The 22490-nt window shown below is 36.5% G+C and overlaps 1 protein-coding gene across 1 annotated transcript; it reads right to left on the bottom strand.

The window, feature by feature from the left end:
- Window positions 1-12308: 12308 nt before the first annotated feature.
- On the bottom strand, window positions 12309-20801 carry LOC113355407 (sister-chromatid cohesion protein 3-like). The gene is made up of 22 exons (XM_026598261.1): window positions 20600-20801; window positions 20270-20495; window positions 19756-19868; window positions 19408-19500; window positions 19090-19253; window positions 18756-18992; window positions 18524-18668; window positions 18242-18420; window positions 17968-18101; window positions 17751-17878; window positions 17393-17566; window positions 16953-17114; window positions 16652-16852; window positions 16433-16570; window positions 16132-16335; window positions 15902-16043; window positions 15310-15416; window positions 14847-14987; window positions 14083-14345; window positions 13856-13980; window positions 13037-13327; window positions 12309-12729 (listed from the first exon to the last, which is right to left on the bottom strand). The coding sequence occupies exons 1-22, from the start codon at window positions 20645-20647 to the stop codon at window positions 12716-12718; spliced, it is 3429 nt and encodes a 1142-aa protein (XP_026454046.1). The 5' UTR covers window positions 20648-20801; the 3' UTR covers window positions 12309-12715.
- Between the last annotated feature and the right edge of the window lie 1689 nt (window positions 20802-22490).

Below are 22490 nucleotides of genomic sequence, written 5' to 3'. Positions count from 1 at the left end.
AGCAGCGGAAAGAAAGTGTCGTTGTTTACAACGCTCAGGTTCTATCGTTCTTTTACAACAGTTTAGTTCTATCGTTTCTTTCTGGACGCCTTCTGTGAGTCTTAGAATCATTGTTTTACAACTTTTGACTCTTTTAATCATATTTTGAGCATCAAATATATATTTTTAGAACATGATTATTATGAATAGCTAAACCCCATTACTGGGATGATGGAGGAAACCATTCTTTATGCATGAGTAATTCTATTTAATTCTTTTATGACTATTTGCACTATTATGAATTGATTTATGATTTTTTTTGATTATTTGTGATTTTATCAGATGATATATGCTTAGTCTAGGAACTCTTGATGCATCATGTTTATGATTTACATCTAATACTTAACAAAATCTATTTTTCGCAAAGAAAAGAGTCGATATTTGTTATCATTATAAGCTATAATTGTCTGGAATTAATAGTTGATTCGCATGAGTATAAGAATTGGTGGAATCCTGAGTCCTAGTATCTCTTGATCCTGTGACAAATTTTGTATATATTTCTGTTTTAAAAATCTTTTCAAGTCCGAGCAACGAACACTTTACTTACCACTACAAAATTACATCAATTTTTGGCGCCGCCAACGCGGACTTGTATTTAGATTTGTTTTAGGTTTCTTTTTATTTTTATTATTTTTTGTTCTTTTTTTACGCGTTTTGGTATTTTTCGATTCTTTTCAGATTTGGGGCGAAGCTACAAGGGAAGAAAAAGTGTTATAAAAGGAAAGCATCGCCAAAGAAGGAAAGAAAAGAGGAATCCGAAAGGAGTGAAGAAGAAGATTTTGTATATAGTTATTTTGTTTTATTTTTAGAAACTGTAAATAGGGTGTTATTTTTGTAATTTTTCTTTTCCTTTTTGGACATTTTTATTTTTGGACTTTTTGGACATTCTTGGACATTATTTTTAAACCCTAAGGAAGGGTCAAAATTAAATATCAACTGTTTGCAGGGAAGGACGACAGTTACGATACTGTCTCGGCCCCTCGGGTTCGTACACTGACATCGGAGCCGGTGGCCTGAGTCGACTTCAACGGTTCATCGCCCGTCTGGTACAGGAGGTAAGACTCTATCCACCCACGAATCCCATGTCAGTGGGTTTTATTTTGTGTGACAACTCACACCCCTGCAATAAAATGTCGAACTGGTATTACAATAGCCAATACAACGAATATCAGATTGAGTTTCAAAATGGACGTTACTACTTTGACCATAGTGTAAATAATGGTTGGGAACATCATCCTTTTGAAGGTTATGGTCCATACCATGGTGATCCCAATTACTATCCACACGCCAACCGGTCATACGAGCAAAATTCCTCTCTACTAGAGTCAACACGTAAGTTAGGTGAGTCGACACGTAAGTTAGCATAAATGAATAACTTAGTTATGGACGAAAGCAATGCAACGAGTGAACTTTCTTTCTTAGATTCAATCAGGAAGTCATGTGAGTCGACTCAAAAAAATTTTGTTAGAAGCCCAGAACGTAACTGCTCTTAATTTCCAATACAGTGTTTCCAATAGTACCTTTGAAAATGAAGATACTTATTCACATAATCAAGATGACGAGGATAAAATTGGTAACACTACTTGTTTAGATGAGGTTCAACCATTTTCATGTTATTATAATGATGATTATGATGAGGATAGTGTTGATGAAGAATTTGAAATAAGTAGTCATAGTGATCAGGAATTTGTTACTCCAATTGAGCTTAATAATGATAATGTTTCTAGTTCAAATCCAAATAATTTTAATAATTATTCACCTATTCAAAAGGATGAGGATTTGATTAGAGATACTTTCGTTTTAGACGATGTAGTATTTTCTTTTGATTACGAAGCTAATAATGGTTTAGAGGAACGAGTTTCTTCTGAGAATATTGTTTTAGAGTCTAGCGATTTAGAAACATTAGTCTTAGACAAATAAAGTGAACTCGTAGAGATGAGTGAGGATGAACCTGACTTAGAAAAATCAATTGACCATTTTCAGGAATCTTATGACCTTGAAATTAGGGAAGTTGTGACTAGTCTTTCTAGAAACACTGAAAAATCTAAGTTTGGGGGTGATTATCATTCTCCATGTGTTTTAACTATTATAAAGGTCCCTCACTTAGGACTTGACATATGTGCCTCAACCATTTTACAAGATTATCTTCATACACGTTTTCCTGAACCTAGTGATGTCCATAAGGAAGTTCAGCTGTTAGAAACCCATCCTCTGGTTGATGAGGTTAGACCAGGCTATGATACCAAGATCGACTTTGTTTTCCCACCAAATATTTTTCAACCATTTGTGGGAACGTATTAATTTCAGATGTGTCAATTATTTAGTTTTGAGACTAAACCTAATTACTTTAAGAGATTAGGGTTGATACATTTGCTTAAGATTGACCACCAGTTTCATCGTGGTCGATTATGTGAGTCAAAGGATCCTCAATTATTCAGGTTGTTATTATGTGCTTCTAAGTTTTTACTTGAGTTTTTCCAGACTCTAATACCTGAACCGGATCTTAGCTTTGAGGAATTCCAACCCATGAAAATATTTTATTTGGACCCAGTTATAGAACTTGAACCTTAACCACAGCTAGATGTAGTTGTCTTAAACAGGAAACTAGACAAGGGTGCGCTTTATTTGTTAATTTTCTTGGCAGGTTGCAGATTCCTTTTATTTTTGATAGCTCTATTTGGTTTTGATGACCCACAATTATTACGGCTATTAATATATGATTCTATGAGGTGACTAAATCTTCTAATGTCTGGCTGAGGACTTTAAACTTAGCACTTTTTGGGAGGTAACCCAATCTCATGCAAAATGGTAATATCTTTCCTTATCTCTTTTGCTTCAAATGGTAACAATTTCTCCTTGTTCATGCTTTTAATTTTATCTTTAGATTATTGAGGACAATGTTAGATTTAAGTTTGGGGATATGGGAGAAACTTTTTAGTTGCAGTATGAATAAATAAACTCTAGAACCTAGAAATTTATGCCTATTGAGGACTGCACTAACTAATCTAAGTGGATGGAAGCATTTTGGTTGTAGGAGTTGAGGAACCAATCTGATTAGATGGAAACATCTAAAGAGTCTATTCATAAAAGCACAGAGCTCAGGTGTTAGAAATAACATGGTAGTTTCGCCATATCTCGTTGAGTCCTTTTCACTTCTGTTTTTATTTTTCTTTTTAAATATGTTTCTAAGTGATTTGGTGGGGCTCACGATTCAAGTTGTTACCAATGCTAGGGTGAATTAGAGTGATTGAGATACCATGAAAAAAAAAAGTTAAAAAAAAAAAGAGAAAAAAAAAGAAAAGAAATTGAGACCAGACCATTTGACCAAAAGGAATAAATTCAATCAAGTCGACTACTGGTACCCTTGTATATGCCAGTTGTGTTGACCTAGAGTTAGGTTATCGACCACTGGTACCCTTGTATATGCCAGTGTGTTGATATTAGTCAGACTAGTATCTCAATCCATTAGGATAAGTTCATTTTGGCGGAGGCCTTCAGACAGATATGGGAAACGTCGTTCACTTAGTAAACATCAAAACCATCTATGTTTTTCTATATCCATCTTCTTGATCTATCCATGTGATTAGTTTTGACTCCGAATATGATGTCCATAGTGCAACTATCTGAGTAGAGCTTTGTCACTTTATATGAATTTTAGTATGCTTGAGTGCAAACTCGTGTACATCAATTGGAATTTCGCATCAGGGTACTTCTTCCTGTAGTCAATAAGTATGCCAACCAAGGAGATTCTTTAGTGCCTTCCAAGGTTCTGCGTAGATAGATAAGGTCTGGAGTACAGGTTTTGTGGGTATATCTCCTGTAAGCCCTTCTGAGACTATAACTCGGCCACTATAGACACCTAGGGGTTTAAAGGCTTATTGCATACGCTAAATGCAATCGACGATGCCTGCGACAGTGAGTTAGGATTTTGTTTTCTATTTTAGTTTTGCTCGAGGACTAGCAAATAATAAGTTTGGGGGTATTTGATAGACACATTTTTGTGTCTAATTTGTCTCGATTCTATATATTGATAGTTCTCATTCTTGTATTTATTTTGGTATTTTATCTCTTTGTAGGTGTTTTTGGAGAAATAAGCTTTTGCGGCGAAATTGGCTCAAAACGTGGCATTTGAACCTCCGTAGCAGACGTACCAGGGACATCCCAGAAATACCCCGGAGGAACCCCGAAAAAAGTGTTGAAAACATCCCAGAAAAATTACTAAACGTACCCAAGGGGCAAGTGTTATTCGGACTCTCACTATGGATAAGGGGTAACCCATTTCGGGCATGTGCTAAAGGGACACCGGAACTGGATAAGGGGGAGGTCACCTTCACCTTTTGAATTTTGAAATTGGCGGGAGTGTTCATCACATCTGTTGAATTTTGGGAGAAGATTTGATCGACTTCTAGGGCGATTCAATCGCTGAAACTTGGTGGGTATCTTCCTTGAAGCCAAACAGGCCTAGTATGATCATTGGTTTGTGCCCAAATTAGCCAGAAATTGAGTTTTAATCAAAACAAGAAAAATAGGGCTTCACGGGTTCTGTTGGTTGGAGGAAGAGATTACGTGAGGCATTACAAGTGTACCAATGGCTAGGATGATTCCTTGGACATCATAGAAGAGTTCTAAACACATTAGGACACAAAAGAAACCGCGAGAATACAGGAAAAATCCATTATCCGTAACTTGGCATAAAAGAATAATCCGAGATATACTCGTATTCGATTAGGTTTTTGTGTATATAAGGAGTTGCTACGAGTCCCAGAAGATTATCAAGAGTTTGGGGTCGATCCAAAGCTAGGAGGAGCGAGAAAATGGAACCAGTAGCAATGTTCACCTGCTGCTGCTGCTGCCATTAAAAAGCTTCAAGAACACGAAGAACAGACACTTAAGGACAGTCGTTCTTCAACATTTCCAGCAGCGGAAAGGAAGTGCCGTTGTTTACAGCGCTCAGGTTCTATCGTTATTTTACAACAGTTTAGTTCTATCGTTTGTTTCTGGACGCCTTCTGTGAGTCTTAGAATCATTGTTTTACAACTTTTGACTCTTTTAATCATATTTTGAGCATCAAATATATATTTTTAGAACATGATTATTATGAATAGCTAAACCCCATTACTGGTATGATGGAGGAAACCATTCTTTATGCATGAGTAATTCTATTTAATTCTTTTATGACTATTTGCACTATTATGAGTTGATTTATGATTTTTCTTGATTTTTTGTGATTTTATCAGATGATATATGCTTAGTCTAGGAACTCTTGATGCATCATGTTTATGATTTACATCTACTACTTTACAAAATCTATTTTTCGCAAAGAAAAGAGTCGATATTTGTTATCATTATAAGCTATAATTGTCTAGAATTAATAGTTGATTCGCATGAGTATAAGAATTGGTGGAATCCTGAGTCCTAGTATCTCTTGATCCTGTGACAAATTTTGTATATATTTTTGTTTTAAAAATCTTTTCAAGTCCGAGAAACGAACACTTTAATTACCACTACAAAATTACATCACTGGGGTGAGGGAATTTGATGCACTGATGGAAAGTTGAAGCTACACCTAGAATCCCATGTAGCCAAGGTCGACCAATTAATGCATTGTAGGGTGATTCTACGTCAACGACACGGAACAGGATTTCAGAAGATATTCCCTTCAATGGAATTCGCATAGTAACCTCCCCTTTAGGCTTGTTGGCAGTACCATTAAAACCATATATCTTATATGTTGATGGTATAAGATCATCATCTCTTCCTCCCATAGTTTTATAAGTATGATAAAATAAGATGTTCACAGAGCTTCCAGTATCGATTAGAATCCTATTAATTTCCCATGAATCTTCAGCTTCATCATCCTCATCTTCTTTCGGTTTTGGATTAATTTCTAATTTTACTACCAATGGATTATCATGTACCTCTTCACCTTCGGGGATTTCTTCTGCGGTAAAGAAATAATATGTTTCTTTCTTCGCCATTCCCTAGTGGCGAGATTTTCGCAATATTCATAATTTCTCTTCCATCATTATCTCTTGCGAACACTCTACTCAAAACATTGTCATGAAAATCTTCAATTGTCTTGTATGAATGTACGATAGAGTGACAGAATAGATTCTTTGCTTTTGCACCAACTTCTATGAAGAATGTTTCCTTCTTTTTCATCGTGTTTACTTTGTGATGCTCTGGTGGTGGTGGCAATGGTTGAGATTGTGGGTGCCCTACCAAAAAGTGGTTTAGTTTTCCTTGATCTATCATTCTCAGAATAATTCTTTTTACATTTCTGCAATCATTTGTAGTATGTCCATGAAAATGATGATAAGAACAAACTCATGACTTCTGTGGTTTGGAGGTGGTTCCGTTCCCATGTTCCATGGTGTTGGTATATTCTCCATCAAAATTATAGCTTCCCATATTTTCTCCACACTTGCATTTAGAGGTGGCATCTTGATTTCTTCCCATACTACCTTGTGACCTCCTTGTCCTCTATTATAGTTTTGTCTTTGACCTCCATAAGTTTCTTGCGGATCGAGTCTTTGAATCTTGTTATTTCCACCACGATTGTAGAAATTTCTTTCTCTTTCATACTCCTCTTGATCTCGGCTTCCCATAGCCACCAGTTTGTTGATTGTTCCCGTCACCTTCTCTTGTTGTACTTGCGAAGTGCTCGCCACTGTGTTTATTAGTTTGGGTAATAAGCTTGCATTCGTGTTTGTGAACTGGTGTTCGCAACTGGGTATGATTCCATTTCATTTTGCCTTTCCTCTAGAGCAATATATTCTTCCTGAAGTTCTCGCAATTCAGTCATTGTGATCGTATTCTTGACTCTGAAAATTTGGATATACAATAGGTTGGTTGCAAACATAACATTGATAAATGATAAGATAAGATATCTCTCATCCACACAGCCAGCCATTTCGCTACACATAGTCCTCTACCTTTTAGTTAGGTGCTTCAAACTTTCACCAATCCTTTGTTTTAATCCAAACACGTCTTCAATACCAAGTCGCGAAGAATTGTTACTTATATATGCCCCAGGAATGTAGTCTGCAAATGATTGAAGGATGTTATTGTATTCTTTGGTAGACCTTCGAACCATTTTAACACCTCCCCTGTTAAGTTGGATGCAAAATACTTGCATAATACGACATCATGATTTTCCCATTGCAACATGCACCTCACGTAGGCTTTAATGTGTTGAATTGCACAAGTTATTCCATCAAAAATGCTGGTTAATGCGGGCAAATTGCATTTCGGAGGTATTCCTCCTAGTTGTACTTCCCTTGTAAATGGAGTTTTCGCAGCTTCTTCTATAGCTTCATCTAATTGTCTTCTGCCTACTTCTCCTCTATTATTTAGCATTCCTCTCATTTCTTCTAATTCGTTTAAGATTTGTTTATTTACACCTGAATTTTGATCCATTGGTCTTTTTAGTTTTGCCTCCCTTCTTCTGCGTTCATATCTTTCTTCTCTCGCGAAATTTTGCATTTCTTCTTCATCATCTTCATCTCGTCTTATTCTGCGATTCTCTTCCTCATCTTTATCTTGAATTCGCATATGATGATGTCTCTCATTTTCCCCTCCATGATTTTGTTAATTTCTTATCAATTTCATTCGTTGTCTTTCATCCATCCTCTGTACTCTATCATACTCTTCATTGATATTACCGTTATTCCGGTTTTGTGTACGCCTTCTTTCTCGATTGTCGTGATTGTTCTGGCGAATTGTCTCCTGAAGCTCTTGTTCTTCCATTTCCGCTCTCAATCTTTCACGTTCACAAATTAAACGTGCTTGTTCAGCATAATGTATTTCAATTTCTTCTTCAATCGTTTGTTGATTTCTTTGAGCTTCTCTCTCATGTAAAATTCTCCTTCCTTCCTCTCGATTCTCTTCGCCATCTTGATTATTTCGTCCCTGACGTTGTCCATTCTCTTGATTTCTATCATTTTGCCTATCATCAAAAGTTTCATTTTGTGGAACGTAACAATCATCAGTCCTTTCTCTATTTTTGCGATATTCTTCATTAGGATTTGATATTTCTTCTTGAATGTTATTTCCAGCATTAATTGTGGGTGAGTTTCGCCTCATCTCTCTTATAGTCGATCTTGAATATGATTTTGTAGTACTTCTCGATCTTCTACTCTGTAGTCTCATATTTTCCATCCTCAATTCGTGATTTTTCCTTGTTAGATTTGCACGTTCTTCTGCCTCAGCTCTTCTTTCTTCATGTATTCTTCATCTCAACGTTTCTAACGCTCCAATTTTCTCATCTCCGTGAATTATTCCTTCATCTTCTTCTTGATTTCTCTCTATCTGTCTATGGTTTCTGGTTTGCTGCTCTTCTTCTACTTCTTCTGCTGAATTTGATTCCCAAGTGTGTATACTCACCCTATCATAATATGTATTCCTTCCTTGTACTAGTGTTTGTTGAACTAGTGGTTGAATTTGATTTTCTCCATTATTTCTCATTCTAGTAGATTCTCCCATTTCACTTCTTTCCCTTCCAGCAATTCTCTTGCTTCTTCTAACAGTAGTTGGTTGTTCTGATGTATTTCTTCTTCTAGTCATTTCTTCAATGTTATCGAATTGCAAGAGATTATGTAAAATTCTTAAGTAATTACTCCAAATCTTCACAAATCTCAATATTAATCTTCAATTTTTTCTACAATAATCTTCAATTTGTCCCTGTTTCTAGTGCCATTGTGTAGCTGCAGGAAATCCTACACTACACCCCTCACAAGATTTCATTAACATTAAACTCATTTTAGATTAACAATCTTAATTTTATTGATGAATCTTTGAACAATCTTACAAGAAAAGATAAAGGAATCAAGAATAACCACTGCTCTATATTTTCTCTCTCATATTTACTTGCTTCTCAATCAGAAAAGATCTCTTCCTTCCTTTACAACTGAGCGGCTATTTATAGGGAATTACATAGTGGATGACAGCTAACCTGTCCTTTATTTTCGGATATGACTTGCGACATTCTCGCATCCTTACAAATGTTAATATCGCAAACTCTCTAATTTTCGTAGGACCATCACATTTTTCTCATGATTTAGCTGACGTCGTTTATTATTTCGTTTCTGAAGTTGTTCTGTGACACTGCTGTGTTGTGTTGTTAATAATTTCGCTGAGGCATTATTGCTGCGAGATTCTGATCCTACATATTCTCTTAAAAGTATATTGGAGTTTGTCCATACAGATTGCTAAGCGAAATATTGGGTGTGGTTGTTGTACCCCAGCTTTTTCACAAGCAACATCTACATTGGCTACATAACAACTACTTCAGGATGGATAGAGGGCAAGCTCTAGCTACTGCAAGACAAATCCTCAAAAATTGGCAAGACATTGAAGAGAAGTTTTGGAAAACCAAGAGTAGAGATCAAGCTATTAAACTGAGAGATCAAAATACTAACTACTTCCACAGAGCCACCAAAAGTAGAGCCAGGAGAAACAAGATTGATACAATCCAAAATGAAGTAGGGGAATGGTTAACAGAATATCAAGAAGTGAAAAATTGCTTCACATCTCATTTCTATAGAATGGCTACTGCTGAAACCACAAACATAAATCCAGAAATCATCAACCTTATACCCACTACCATTACCACAATTAACAACAACATGCTAAATAAGATCTCTGATCACAATGAATTTAAGGCCATCACGTTCAATATGGTACAACACTTCTTTACTTCTGGTCACATGCTCAAAGAGATGAACTCCACATTTATATCCCTCATCCCTAAAGTTGATTACCCAACCTCTCCAAGCCACTTTAGGCCCATAAGCCTCTGTAACACAACCTACAAAATCATTTCCAAGCTCATATCCCAAAGAATGAAACCTTACCTAAATAAAATCATATATCCTTACCAATCTGCATTCATATCCGGAAGGCAATCTCTGACAACATAGCAATTTCTCATGAGATAATAAACACTATGAGGACTAAGAGAGGTAAAAAGGGTGAAAATGGAAGTATGGGAATTAAAATAGATATGGCAAAAGCTTTTGACAGAGTGGACCGGGAATTTCTAAATACCATCATGAAGAAGATTGGGTTCAATAATCAATGGTGCAATAAAATTCAACAGTGCATCTCTACTACCACTTCTGATGTCCTAATAAATGGCTCTCTTGATGCTTTCTTCAAACCATCTAGGGGCCTGAGACAAGGTGATCTCTTATCTCCCTATCTCTTTCTGTTCTGCATGGAACATCTCTCTAGAACCCTCATTCATGCAGAAGAATTAGGTCTCATCACTAGAATAAAAATCTGCAAGAATGCACCTTCTATCAGCCATCTTCTCTTTGTTGATAACTGCATGGTTTTCTGCAAAGCCAATAAGATTGAAGCCCAAAATATTATGGACATTCTAAACATATTTGGGCAAACATCAGGTCAGCTAATCAACTTCAACAAATCTGGAGTCTTCTTCAGTAAAAACACCAACCCTGAATTGGGGGAGCAACAGGAGAAGCAGATCTAGCTCTCAAATGGGCAAAAGAAATGCAGCGCACCAATGTGGAAATACAAGCTGAGTCCATCGAAATCTTGATCCGTTTCAAGTTGCTATATCATAATGTTGTTAAAGGGAGATTTCATATGAACTTTTATGAAGCTATGAACTATGAAGAAGAAGGCAATACTACCAGAATCAACCCAGTTAATTTTGTTTTAATTATCCTTAAAGTCATTCATAGATCTCAGAATCTAGAAACTTTTAATATGGCACTTTCTTGTAAGAACAATGTGGGCAGGACTGGTGACAGCAGTCATACTAACCTTCTGTACGTGAATTGGATCCTTCTTGGCCTAAGTTTTTCTACAAAAAAAAAGACCTGATACTTCCCTTGTTGTTAACCCTGAAAAGAAATTCGGCAAGGAGACAATGGGTCTCCCTGCCTCAAACCTCTTGTAGGATATATAGGTTGACAAGGATCACCATTTAGCATACCAGAAATTTTTGTTGTACTAATGCATTGGTAAACTAGAGAAACCCATCTGTCACTAAGACCCATTTTTACATGACATCGATTAGAAATGAATGTTCAAGGCGATTGAAAGCATTCCACATGTCAAGTTTAAAAGACATATGACCACCTTTTCCAGATTTTTTTCTTCATAGAGTGAACAACTTCATGGGTCGAAGATATATTTTTAGCTATTAATCTGGCCGGAATATAAGCACCTTGGAATGGAGATATAGTCTTGTCCAGAACCTTGGAATGAAATATTATTCACCTGCAACTGAAGACTTTACTTCAGGAATTAAAGCAATTCTAGTCTTTTTAACTGCTTTAGAACAAAGCCTGTAGAGCAAAACTTAGTTGATGTATAAGTGATGTTAGATGACCTATGTTGAGTTAAGAGCAAGGAAAACAATATTGTGAATAAGAACCTTAAAACGTTCTTGTGAGTCTGTGACTATTGCTTATTTACAGGTTAACAACTGGCGAACAAAAATCAAAAAAGGGCCTCCGATGATCCACAATGCAACAGAGAGCTATAGCTTAGACCACCAGGCTAAATGGCACAACTTGGGTCTTCCTAGATAATTTTATCTTTAAAGTTTCTCATTAATATACTTTAATTTTCTTTCAAACAAACAAAAAAAAAAAAAATCACTCCGAATTTTCAACTGCTTTGAATCTAAATGGCGTGGTGACAGTATAAGTATCATACCAAATCCCATCAATCGAATCACTTTTTCGAGAAATACGAGATATCTAAGTCGTACAAGTAAAGAGATCTATTCATTGATAAGAAAAAGAAAAAACGTGAACGTTGATTGGATTGGATTGATGATAAAATAGAATCCTGGGTCGCGAACAGTGATTCGATTGATGATGAAGAAAGAGAATTCTTGGTTCAGTTCTCCACCTTACCGACAAAAAAAAGGATTGATCAAATTCTATTGAGTCTGACTCATAGTGATCATTTATCAAAGAATGACTCTGGTTATCAAATGGTTGAACAACCGGGATCAATTTACTTACGATACTTAGTTGACATTCATAAAAAAAATCTAATGAATTATGCGTTCAATAGATCCTGTTTAGCAGAAAGACGGAAGTAGTCCTAGAATTGACAATCAGACTTAACACCCTAAAGTCGAACCCACCTAGACATTTTGGGTGTGAATGTGATGTCTTTTACTTGGCACGTCAAACAAAAGATAGAAAAGATTGAGAAAACGTGAAAAGATCCATAAGTTCCAAAAACCAGTGAAAGATGGAAAAGCAGTTCTAATTTCAAACACCTACAAAAATGATCTAGAATCTTCAAATTCTATATCAAAATCCCACCCCTGTTACATTTGAGCTTAAAATATTTTACAGACCGTGGAAATTAGTCTGTGAAGGCGGGACTTGTGGAATTTTAAAACAAGCATATCAAGAGAGCTTACTCGCTATTTGCAAAAATAACTCCAAAACCAAGTAATTCCTGAACCCTGATCACTACAAGGACTATAATGATACACAATGAGTAGGAACAAAGATAATATTTACTGACACGACATTACTAGCAGAAAGAAATGGTTACATTTTTCCTCTAATAAAACATTAAAGGTTAGCTTTCTATTGGTAAAACTCATCTGACTAGTACAGAATTTACACTTCCAACACGCCTCAGCCGATAACATGTGCATGCTATACCGAAGGTAGAATTACTCAGAAGAACCTGCCAATGCAACAACACCAAGTTGTTAGATGAAATCCAATAGGCTGCAAGAAGTAACTCCGAATGCTTGAAGTGATTGTGCATGAAGAGGCACTATGAAAAATCAATGATGGTCACAGAAAAACTTGCTACCCAAGAAGACATCTGCTGGATATGGTAACTAGTGCACCATAATGTTTTCTTACACATCCTAGGTGCACTGATGGTGGAGCAATTAACCATCGGCTTCACACAGAATACACAAACAACTGCAGACACCAAGTTTCTATTCAGACCAAACTACATGCTGTTTAACTTGATCTCATACCTGACATTCTAGAATCAGATGCATCCTCTTGAGGAGCTTTCCCAGAATCTTTGGATTTGCTTTCCTGTCTTTGAACTCTCAAAGACCTCAATTTCGCTGCAGACTTGAAAGAATGTATCAGAGGAGCATCCTCCTCATCTTGATCTTCTTCTTCTGGACCTTCCTGGTCAGATGCACTAATATAGTCATCTTCTTCACTTGATTCTTGTTCATCAAAGAGTTTCTTCCCCTGTATATTACGGCGTTTACGTGAACGACCTCTGCGACCCGCAACAGATCCCTCTTTGTCGTCTGATAATAAGCAACAATATCAGTCCCATACACGTTAACCAAGAAAAAGGAAATAATCACGACCAGATTTAACACAGATGACAGCCTTGCAAAGACATACTGATCCAATGCATGATTTAAGACCCAACAACATTGCGGAAGGGCTCCTTTTAGTTCAGCACAGATAAATACGGAGTGAAGGATCTTATGAAATAGATCCAGAAACCACACACAACAGAAACATGTTTTGAGTAGAGCCATATGTAACAACATTCACTTCCAGCTCAAAACTCAACCGTTAATTTGAGCTAGGACCATGTGATTGAGCATGCTAGAGTTTGAGCTGGTGCAAGTAGAATATTTTTTAAGAAACAAGTGCATGTAGCTATTTAAAGTTCTAAGCATAACTGAACATTAAGCATTAAGGAACAGTGAACTGCAGTGCAGAACTAACAGAAAGAATGAAAATAGTTCATCAGGAGAAAAGATCAGAGGTTGCTTAGAAAGCATAAAACTACAGGAGATAAAGCATGGTGTTTCTATACTTACCATTAAGACCCGCATTCTTCGCATACTTCTCACGTAAATGATCAACAAAAGTGACATAAGGACGCCACCCGCTAGGATCTTCATCAGTATTAACATTCTCTGTGCGTTTCTGGACATCCTTTACGCTACTCACAGTAAGACCAGATGTTACAGAATGCCTTTAATTTTCTGTAAATTATCAAATGGAGTATAACTTTAACTTCATAGGATGAGAGTACTTTGCTTACATTTCTAAGATGTCTGATGTTGGAAGTCTATATACAAAATGTAGTATAGCTTCAAGAAAACTAAGCTGTCTTGGAGCATCCTCAAAGGCAAACAAGATGCCCTCTTTAACAATCTTAAGAATGTCTGACCTATACTTGTTTCGAGCAGCACCAACGAACGTTTCAGCAAGCCGAGCAGCTAGGTCCTTACACTCTGTAAGAGACTTACTCGTTAAAGATTCATCGTCACTTTTTGAAACCTCCAAGACGTGCCGATTATATGCCTGATTCCAAATCCATTATTAAAGAGATTAAATATCTAAGACCAACTTGAAAGAGGATAGGAACCTAAACTTACAGAAGTCAGACAAGACCTTATTCATGCAAGTAATGGTAGAATAAACTTGAATAAGTAGTTGGAATACAATGGTTTGTCTAGTGAAATTGTAGCCTCAAAACCCTTTTTTGCATTAAAAAAGTAGATCAGATCTGCAGAAAAACTTCGCCTTTCGTTTATATTCGACCTCTCATAACTCTAACCCCAAAACGACCTCTCATAACTCTAACCCCAAAATATCAAGGTTACTTAATCCCAAAATAAGATTCCAGAAAAAAGAAAGTGTACACATCATAGCTGAATTAAAGTGGTTCAGATGATTGCTTGTAAACTCTTTGGCATCAGTCTCAGCGAGCTAAGTCATATCCACTGCACTTATACAATCTCATTTATACAAAAAGCTATTTATTGGCAGGGTAATAGCAAGTGAAAAATGTTCAGAATTTACCCTTTTCAGTGATTCCAGAAATATATTACAAACATCTCGATCGGCTGTCTTCTTCAGGACAGAAATCAGCTGCTTGACAATCTCCCCAACATTTGGTCCATGCATCAAGAAATGCGATATGGTTTCGGGAGCAAGATAGTCCTGCATGAATATTTGAAATTGCTTGATAAATTCCAGAGAGGTTATGCCAGACAAAAACCAAATTCAATGTTCCCCAACATCTGACACTGAGTCAGCAACATATTTGTGGACTGTAATATGAAGCAAACAGCGGTAGAATCACAATTTTCTGGTTGGATGACCAATATATGTACTTTCGGTTCAGTCTACAGAGCAAACTCTTACTAGTGAGTCCTGTCCAGGGTATCCCAGACGCAGTTTACCATGACTGAAGAGAGTTCAAAAGGGTTTAATGAATGCAACAGGAAAAAGATCTTAAATTGGCGAACAAATATGCCGTCACCTTAGGAACCGCATCACTTGCAACCAACTTCGATGCTGCAATCATGATTGCTTCTTTATTTGTCTCTTCTATGTATTCTTGATTGGCTTCATCATCTTCAATTTCGTCTGCGAAGAAGCATATATCAGTTAATTATATCAAAACATTCTCATGATTCATTACATTTTAAAACAAAATTGAGAAAATAGCTAACATGAAAAGTTTATGAACTGGTAATCATATGTCCAGGAACTGAAACCTACAGAAAATTTAAACCCTATCGGCTTCTTATGAAGCAGTACGCCTTAACAATGTGTTCACATACATCGTCATGATTCATTACATCTTAAAACTAAATGAAGATAGTAGCAAACGTGGACAATTTTGTGAACTGGTACTCATACGTCTACCCTTACGAACTGAAACCTACAGAAAATCTATACTCTATCAGCTTCTTATGAAGTGGTCTTGAGTTCGTACATGGATGCTATTGACTTTAGACTACATCTACACATTGTAATAACACTGTGCCACTTGCATACTTCATACTGCTGACTCAATCTAGCATTTTTTAAAACATGTCAAAAGTAGAAAGTTTAGCAAAGTCAGTAACCTTTATTGAGTTGTTGTTCACAAAGAGACCAGAATTTTTGAACCATAGGCACGTCAGGACAAAATCCTAATCCTTCCAACTTTGATGAAGCAAAATTCGACTTTCTAAACATGAACCACATCTCAGCGAGTATACCACAGACCTAATGCAGAAGGGGGAAAAAAACCTCAGTTACCAAAATTACATCTTTTAACTGCTTCATATTTACTGTAAAATGTAAGAGTTCTTACTCGACAAGCAAGCTGCCTTCCGTATCTTCCATCTCTCCCAGCTTCAGAATGGGTGTTAAGGAAGTATTCAAGTTGCTTAAACAAGGTAGTACGTTTGGACAATAATGAATCTAGTGATTTTTGAGAAATACTTTCTTCATCTATAATAGACCGCAGACACCAGGTTACATGCATATACATGTTCAGAAGCAGAAAACATACAACCTGGGAATACATGAACATCAACTGTAAGCAGATTTCGCACGAAAAGCAAGGAACCAGAGAAAATTCAAATGACGAATTGCTAAATTCACGTATGCACCTCTTCATCCATATTTCTGTTTCCTTCAAGAATCCTGACAAAATCTTCAAATAAGATTTCAATGGGTACACACTTTGCTAATTGGAGTTCATATACTCGTTTCAAATTAACGAGAAAAGAGTAGTCATCATCGCCTCCCTGAAATCTCAAAACATGTCAAACTTGAGATTTGAATCCAGTTGATAACAATAAAGGTCTTGGAAATGGCAATGGATATACCTCCACTTGTTTCATTGCAGACTTAAGCTTTGTTATAAGTTCATCCTCTAGCTCCTTTAATTTGGTGTGTGCACAATCTTGCAGGTCTCCTTGACTCTCAGTAGAACAAAAGCTCATAGCCTTGACACAGGACCTCAAAGGTTCTTTTTCACCATGTTTGAAAAATGCTTCTTTAATGAACCGGAGAACTTTTTCAAAATTCTACGCCAGCAAGCAAAATTAGCAGACAGCATGAGACGGGGAATCCTAAATAAGAAACATTATTCAGATGAGCAAGAAATGATGGAGTCTATGGACCTACCTGTTCTTGCCTCTTAAGCGAATATAGCTCGAGATTCATATTCAGAATTATCTCTACCAGCGGTGACACTTTGTCCTTGTCAGCCATGAATTTGGGCAACAGTTTTGGGTAATTGTTCATCATTGCCAAAGTTATGTCCCGTCTATTATTTTCCAGTGCTTCCTAGCGAATGTAGACAGAGATCTCAAAGGCATGAACATAACAAAATAGAGAATGGATAGATCGCATATTAATGAGAAGAATTGAGAGTTTGGGCATGTTCACTATGACTCACAGTAGAAAGGGGGTTAAAACATACATCGCTTATGTACAAATGCCCAGACAGAAATGCTGATAAATATTCTAACTCTAAGCTTCTTATAAAACTAATTGAGAAATGTCAAAAAAAGATAAGATTAGTAAGAAAGCCTGACAGAAGAGTGAAACCAGGTGTAAATTACCTTTTGAGCTTTGTTGTAGTACTGCTTTCGGTTATCAGTAGCAGGCACAATTCTTTCTCCGACAGCTTTCTTAGACGATGAATGAAGCAGTCGAACCAAGTTTGTGGCATCAACATCCGTAAAGTCTTTCCCGGGTTTCTCGTCCAAAAGCATAGACACAATGAACTTCCAGTCCTGTAAGATAGATGTAGATTAAATTAGCTGTTTTCCGGACAAATTTTTTACTGAAGTCAGAATTCCTCAGGTATCCTTTGGTCCTGCTGTAAAGATGTGAGATCTCAACTGAGCAATGTTACGAATACCCACGTCACAGTTTAACAAATAGAAAGAAAGAAACTGATACAAGTATGCATAATACTTTCATAGCCTTCATATAATCCCAGACATCATCAATAACATAGGTTATTAGAATTGGATCTGCCGTAAACTCCCTCAGTATTTGCAGTAATCTTCCTAGATGAACATCGGACGAGTCATTTTCATCTCCTGGGAAAAATATTAAGGCTGTTAGTACCAAGATTTGCTTTATCATAAGTATGCACTTGATAGTGCAAGATATACTCGATTGTAAGTACCTTTCGAGGTACTAAATTTCTGAGCAATCAAGTGATCATTCACCAGTGCTCCTATTGCTCGCCTGATTTCTGGCGGTTCGTCAATAAGCAAATCGTACAAAGGACCCAAGTCCTCATCAGATAGAAGCTGATGTCTGCAATATGATGATAAAACAATGTAAGCAATGGTCATAAGCAATATGATAATAAACCACTAAAAGATAGAAAAGTAAGAAGTTAAAAAACCAGTTTGCCACCAAGAAATATGATACAATGGTCATAAGCAATCATATACCTTAATAATTGTTTCAGAAGGCCTATGGCACACACAGAAACAGAAACATCAATGTCATCAGCGAGTTCGATCATTCGGTTTGAAAATCTTTCGGTGAAAAGCCCAAGTGATGGGACATTATCATCAACCTCATAGAGATTTTGCAAAGCAAGGATAGAACATTTTCGAACACCAGCATTCTACAAATGCAACAAGAAGAATTAAGTTACCCAGGATGGTAAAACAAAGGAAGAAAAATTGAAAAGATAAGCATATTCCACAATTTCTGTTAGATCAGTATACTTTATCGTTTAATGTCCATCCGAGGTACTTCAAGTATAAATCTTGCAAGAACATTGAGGGATACGACAGAACCCAGACGCCAAGAGATTGTATGGATGACATACGGATATTTGGATCAACGTCCCGGTAACGATGCACAAACAACCTTCAACAGAAAAAAAAAAATGGTGAGGTAAAGTTTATTAAAATGGAAAACAGATTATTATCAGGAAACTAGCTAACTGAATCTTACCCTTTAAATAACTTCCGCATCATATTCTCAATCACATTAATTTTTTCCTGGGTCATTTCCAACCTTTTGCCTAGTGAATCCACACGTGGACCCTCTTTTCTTTTTTTGACTTCAGTTGTTAACTGTCTCTGTGTAGTTTCACGCTGAGACCCCAGCATCTTTGCAACAGTAATGAAGGATGTGACAAGTTGGAGGCCAATTAACGAAGCAACTTGGCGAAAAACTCTTGGAGGAGAGCTAAGGCATGTGCAGAAAAAATAGTTTTAGGAAAGCACAAACATGAAAAGCAAACTTCTTACCATAATAAAAACGCTGAGAAGTTGCAAAAACCTACCATGACAATGCGATAACATAGTCCATACACTTTTCAAACAGAACCTCATCCAACAGTGGACCATTTTGGCACTCAATGACCAGATTGTCCCAGAAAGATAAAAGGTTTTCTTTAAAGTTTTTGAACTCCTTCCGCTTAGAGCTGTGGTAATCTTCTACTTCTCCCTGGGATTCAAACAGGAATAAATTCTAACTAAAGCTAAAAATTCTGGATGCATAAGATAAAAATTGTGGTTGAGAATCTCCGTATATGCAACAGATATTTATTTTTTCAAAAGGACGAAATAAATAAAATAAAGTCAGGAGTATGGGTAAATACTTTCTGGGCAAGCTCCACCAGACTGACCACCACATTATCCACTTCTGTGTCATCTAAGTCCTTCTCGATGAGAGAATATTTAGCTCCACAAACCTGTTCATCAACGACTTAATAAGACCTATGCGCAAGCAAGAGTAGGCAGATGCGACTATGAAATAAGCCACTACTCTGAAGTTAATTAACATTAGGTCGTGACACAGCGTCTTAAACTTTTTTCTATCTTCTACTTTGACATCAATAAAAGTCACTCTCTAAAAAGGAAAAGGAAATAGAAAATCCAGCTGCAACAAAATTCAGTAACATCACATCAAGGACTCTTTTAACATCACTCTCTAGTGGAGATATTACCTCGAAAAGCATCATGAGCAATTCAACCATAGCAGATTTAGGACTCTTTTCATATTGCTCCACCCAGTTCTTGACCACATGGGGTATTTGCTTCCCATTACCTTTGATGGTATCTAAAAAACATATCCAAAAACCCAGCTCTCCAAATTAAAAACAATAACACCAAAACTAATTCATTTGTTTATTTGGACCAATAGAAGTAGAACTTAATGAGTTCAGAGAAGAAGACACATCTGGTGGGCATAAAAAAAACCGTAATCAATTCTAGCTATAAACGAGATGCACTTAATTGACAATATGGAACTAGGATACCCTAAACAAGCTCTAAAATATTACATCTGGTAGTCTCAACATTCTAATTCATGTCTCATACAATTACTACTAAGCAATAACTTACTTCACATAGTGTCGAAGTTTAAACAGAAACACACATAGTATTCGAACACGAAAAAATATAAATGAAGATCTAGGTATTGAAGTGGAACACAAAATTTGCTGAAAAAATTAAAATTACCAATCAAACTCAGATCAACATTTTTAAGATTTGCAGGAACTTTAGGGATACGTTTCCTTTTATTACTAGGTCCAATTTCTTCAAAATCATCGTTAGAACCAATATCATCAGACCCAACTGGAGTTTCTTCTTCAGTCGGTGTTGGACCACTATTATTCTCGTCATGCTTTTCCCCAATTGAAACATCATCAGATTCTACTGAAACTTTAGATTTCTTCTTTCTACTCTGAAACTCAACCAAACACAGTCCAAAAACAGTCGAATTAGAGTATAATAAAAAAAACTCCCAAAAAAACAGCACCAGAGAAAAGAGAGAGATCCGAGACTAACCGGCCGTAGAGATGAAGTGTCTGTACTGGTTGTTGCGATCTCCGCCATGAAGCAAAAGCTTGCCCTAGAATTTTTCAGAGAGAGAAGAAGAGAAGAATGAAACTCCCGCCAATTTGAAATCTAGGGTTGCGAGAGAAATTTGGAAGTTTTTCTTCTTGTTTTTCTTTTGTTTTGGGTATTATTGGGAGTTTGAGACTTTGGGGATGAGATATGGGTCTGGGCTTTTGTTTTGTTGCCGCCGGGCGCCGTAGATTCTGATTTTAAAGCATCATAAAGTCGAAAAAATCAACCCTCCTAATGGGGTCGCCAATTTACTTGGGGTATATCAGTCTAAAAATATTTGTTTTTTTTGTCCTATATATATATTGGTACACACTCAAAAGATCCGATACCCCTGTTAACAATCTTGGAAAAAAACTTGTATGGAGGTCAATTTTTGTGAGCAATCCTCTTGAAAATCCAAAGGATTGGGTCAAACCCCCTTGGAAGGAGTGAAGGACAATATATTAGTGAACCATAGTTGACGGACATAATCCGTTGTCCTTCTTAAGTTTGGATTTTTCCTTCCAATTTTACCTTTTAACCATAGTTAATAAGCCAACTATAGTTATTCCTCAAATGGGTTTGGAATATGGATAGTTTAATTTGAAGGCCCGAATCTTAATAAATAAGGGTAGTCGTGGGAGATTTTGATGTATTTCAAGGGAGTTGGCAAATCCCCTGTTAATCGTGGGGGAGTTTGTCAAAAACCTTTAAAATCTCTGTTAATGATGAGAGATTTGTAGGGAGTTTCTAAAAATACCTCAAAATCCCTGTTAGTGGTGAGAGATTTGATTAGAATCTCTTAAACTCCCTTTTAGTCGTAAAACACTAGAAGTATAGGGAGTTTACAATTTAGGGGAGTTTCATGATATTTTTGTGCTTGAACAAAATCTCTCAAAAAACAAGAAATTTCTGGGGAGTTAGGGTTAAACTCCCCAAAAGTGTATAGACTCTCCTACACTCCCTCTAAATCCCTAGGGATTTAAATACATTAAAATCTCTCAAACTCTCTCACGACTAATCCCTGATAGATGCAAATTTTAAAGAAATCCTAATTCAATTCTTTACTACTGCAATTTTTTAATGGAGGAAAACGATAGCAAAGTGGATTCCGTGTGACTTTGAAAACGATAGAAATCCAGATTTCAAATTGAAACCTGCATGATGTAGGTTACAGATTTTAGTAAAGTTTATTAGTGCTTAGTTGATGTATCAATTGGAGGAAACATTTCTAGTACGGAAGCAATGATTTTTTGCTTCATTCCAAACCCTTAATCACACCGGCAGTGTTAAGCTAATGTCTTTGATTCTCAATTTATGTGCATTAATTGTATTCTTTTGTGTAGGAATTGTTACACTATGAACCCCTTCTTAGAAATTGTTTGCATTATTTAGTTTTAGTTCATTGATAAATTTTGATAATGAGGTATATTGTAACTTCGGGTGTTCTGAATGTCAACCGACTCCGATACCCATTTTAATTTACATGACAGTTATCGCCATTTGCGCATTTTATTTATACGACCAATAGACAAGCCTACCTAGTTTATCTTGTACGACCTTTTCAAAGGGGTACCTAATTTATTTATGCGACCAACGCAGATCAATATATCCTTATTCGTGCCATTTTCTTTCCGACGGTATACTTGATGGAAAAAAAATGCACGAAAACCACGTAAACTATATACATTTAAACGATAACTAAAATCTAGTTGCTTCCAGAAAGACAGACTAGGGTTCTTTGACCAGTCTGTATCCTACTCCATTGGTTAGTTATACATCATGCCACACTCCTCTTGGGACAGTGGACCTAGCAGCTAGCATTCTGTCCAAAACAGTGTCTTTTAGT

The sequence above is a fragment of the Papaver somniferum genome, chromosome 3 (genome assembly GCF_003573695.1).
Source record: "Papaver somniferum cultivar HN1 chromosome 3, ASM357369v1, whole genome shotgun sequence".
NCBI lineage: Eukaryota > Viridiplantae > Streptophyta > Magnoliopsida > Ranunculales > Papaveraceae > Papaver > Papaver somniferum.
The sequence above is the reverse complement of the archived record's forward strand: the minus strand, read 5'-3'. Positions and strand labels throughout refer to the sequence as shown.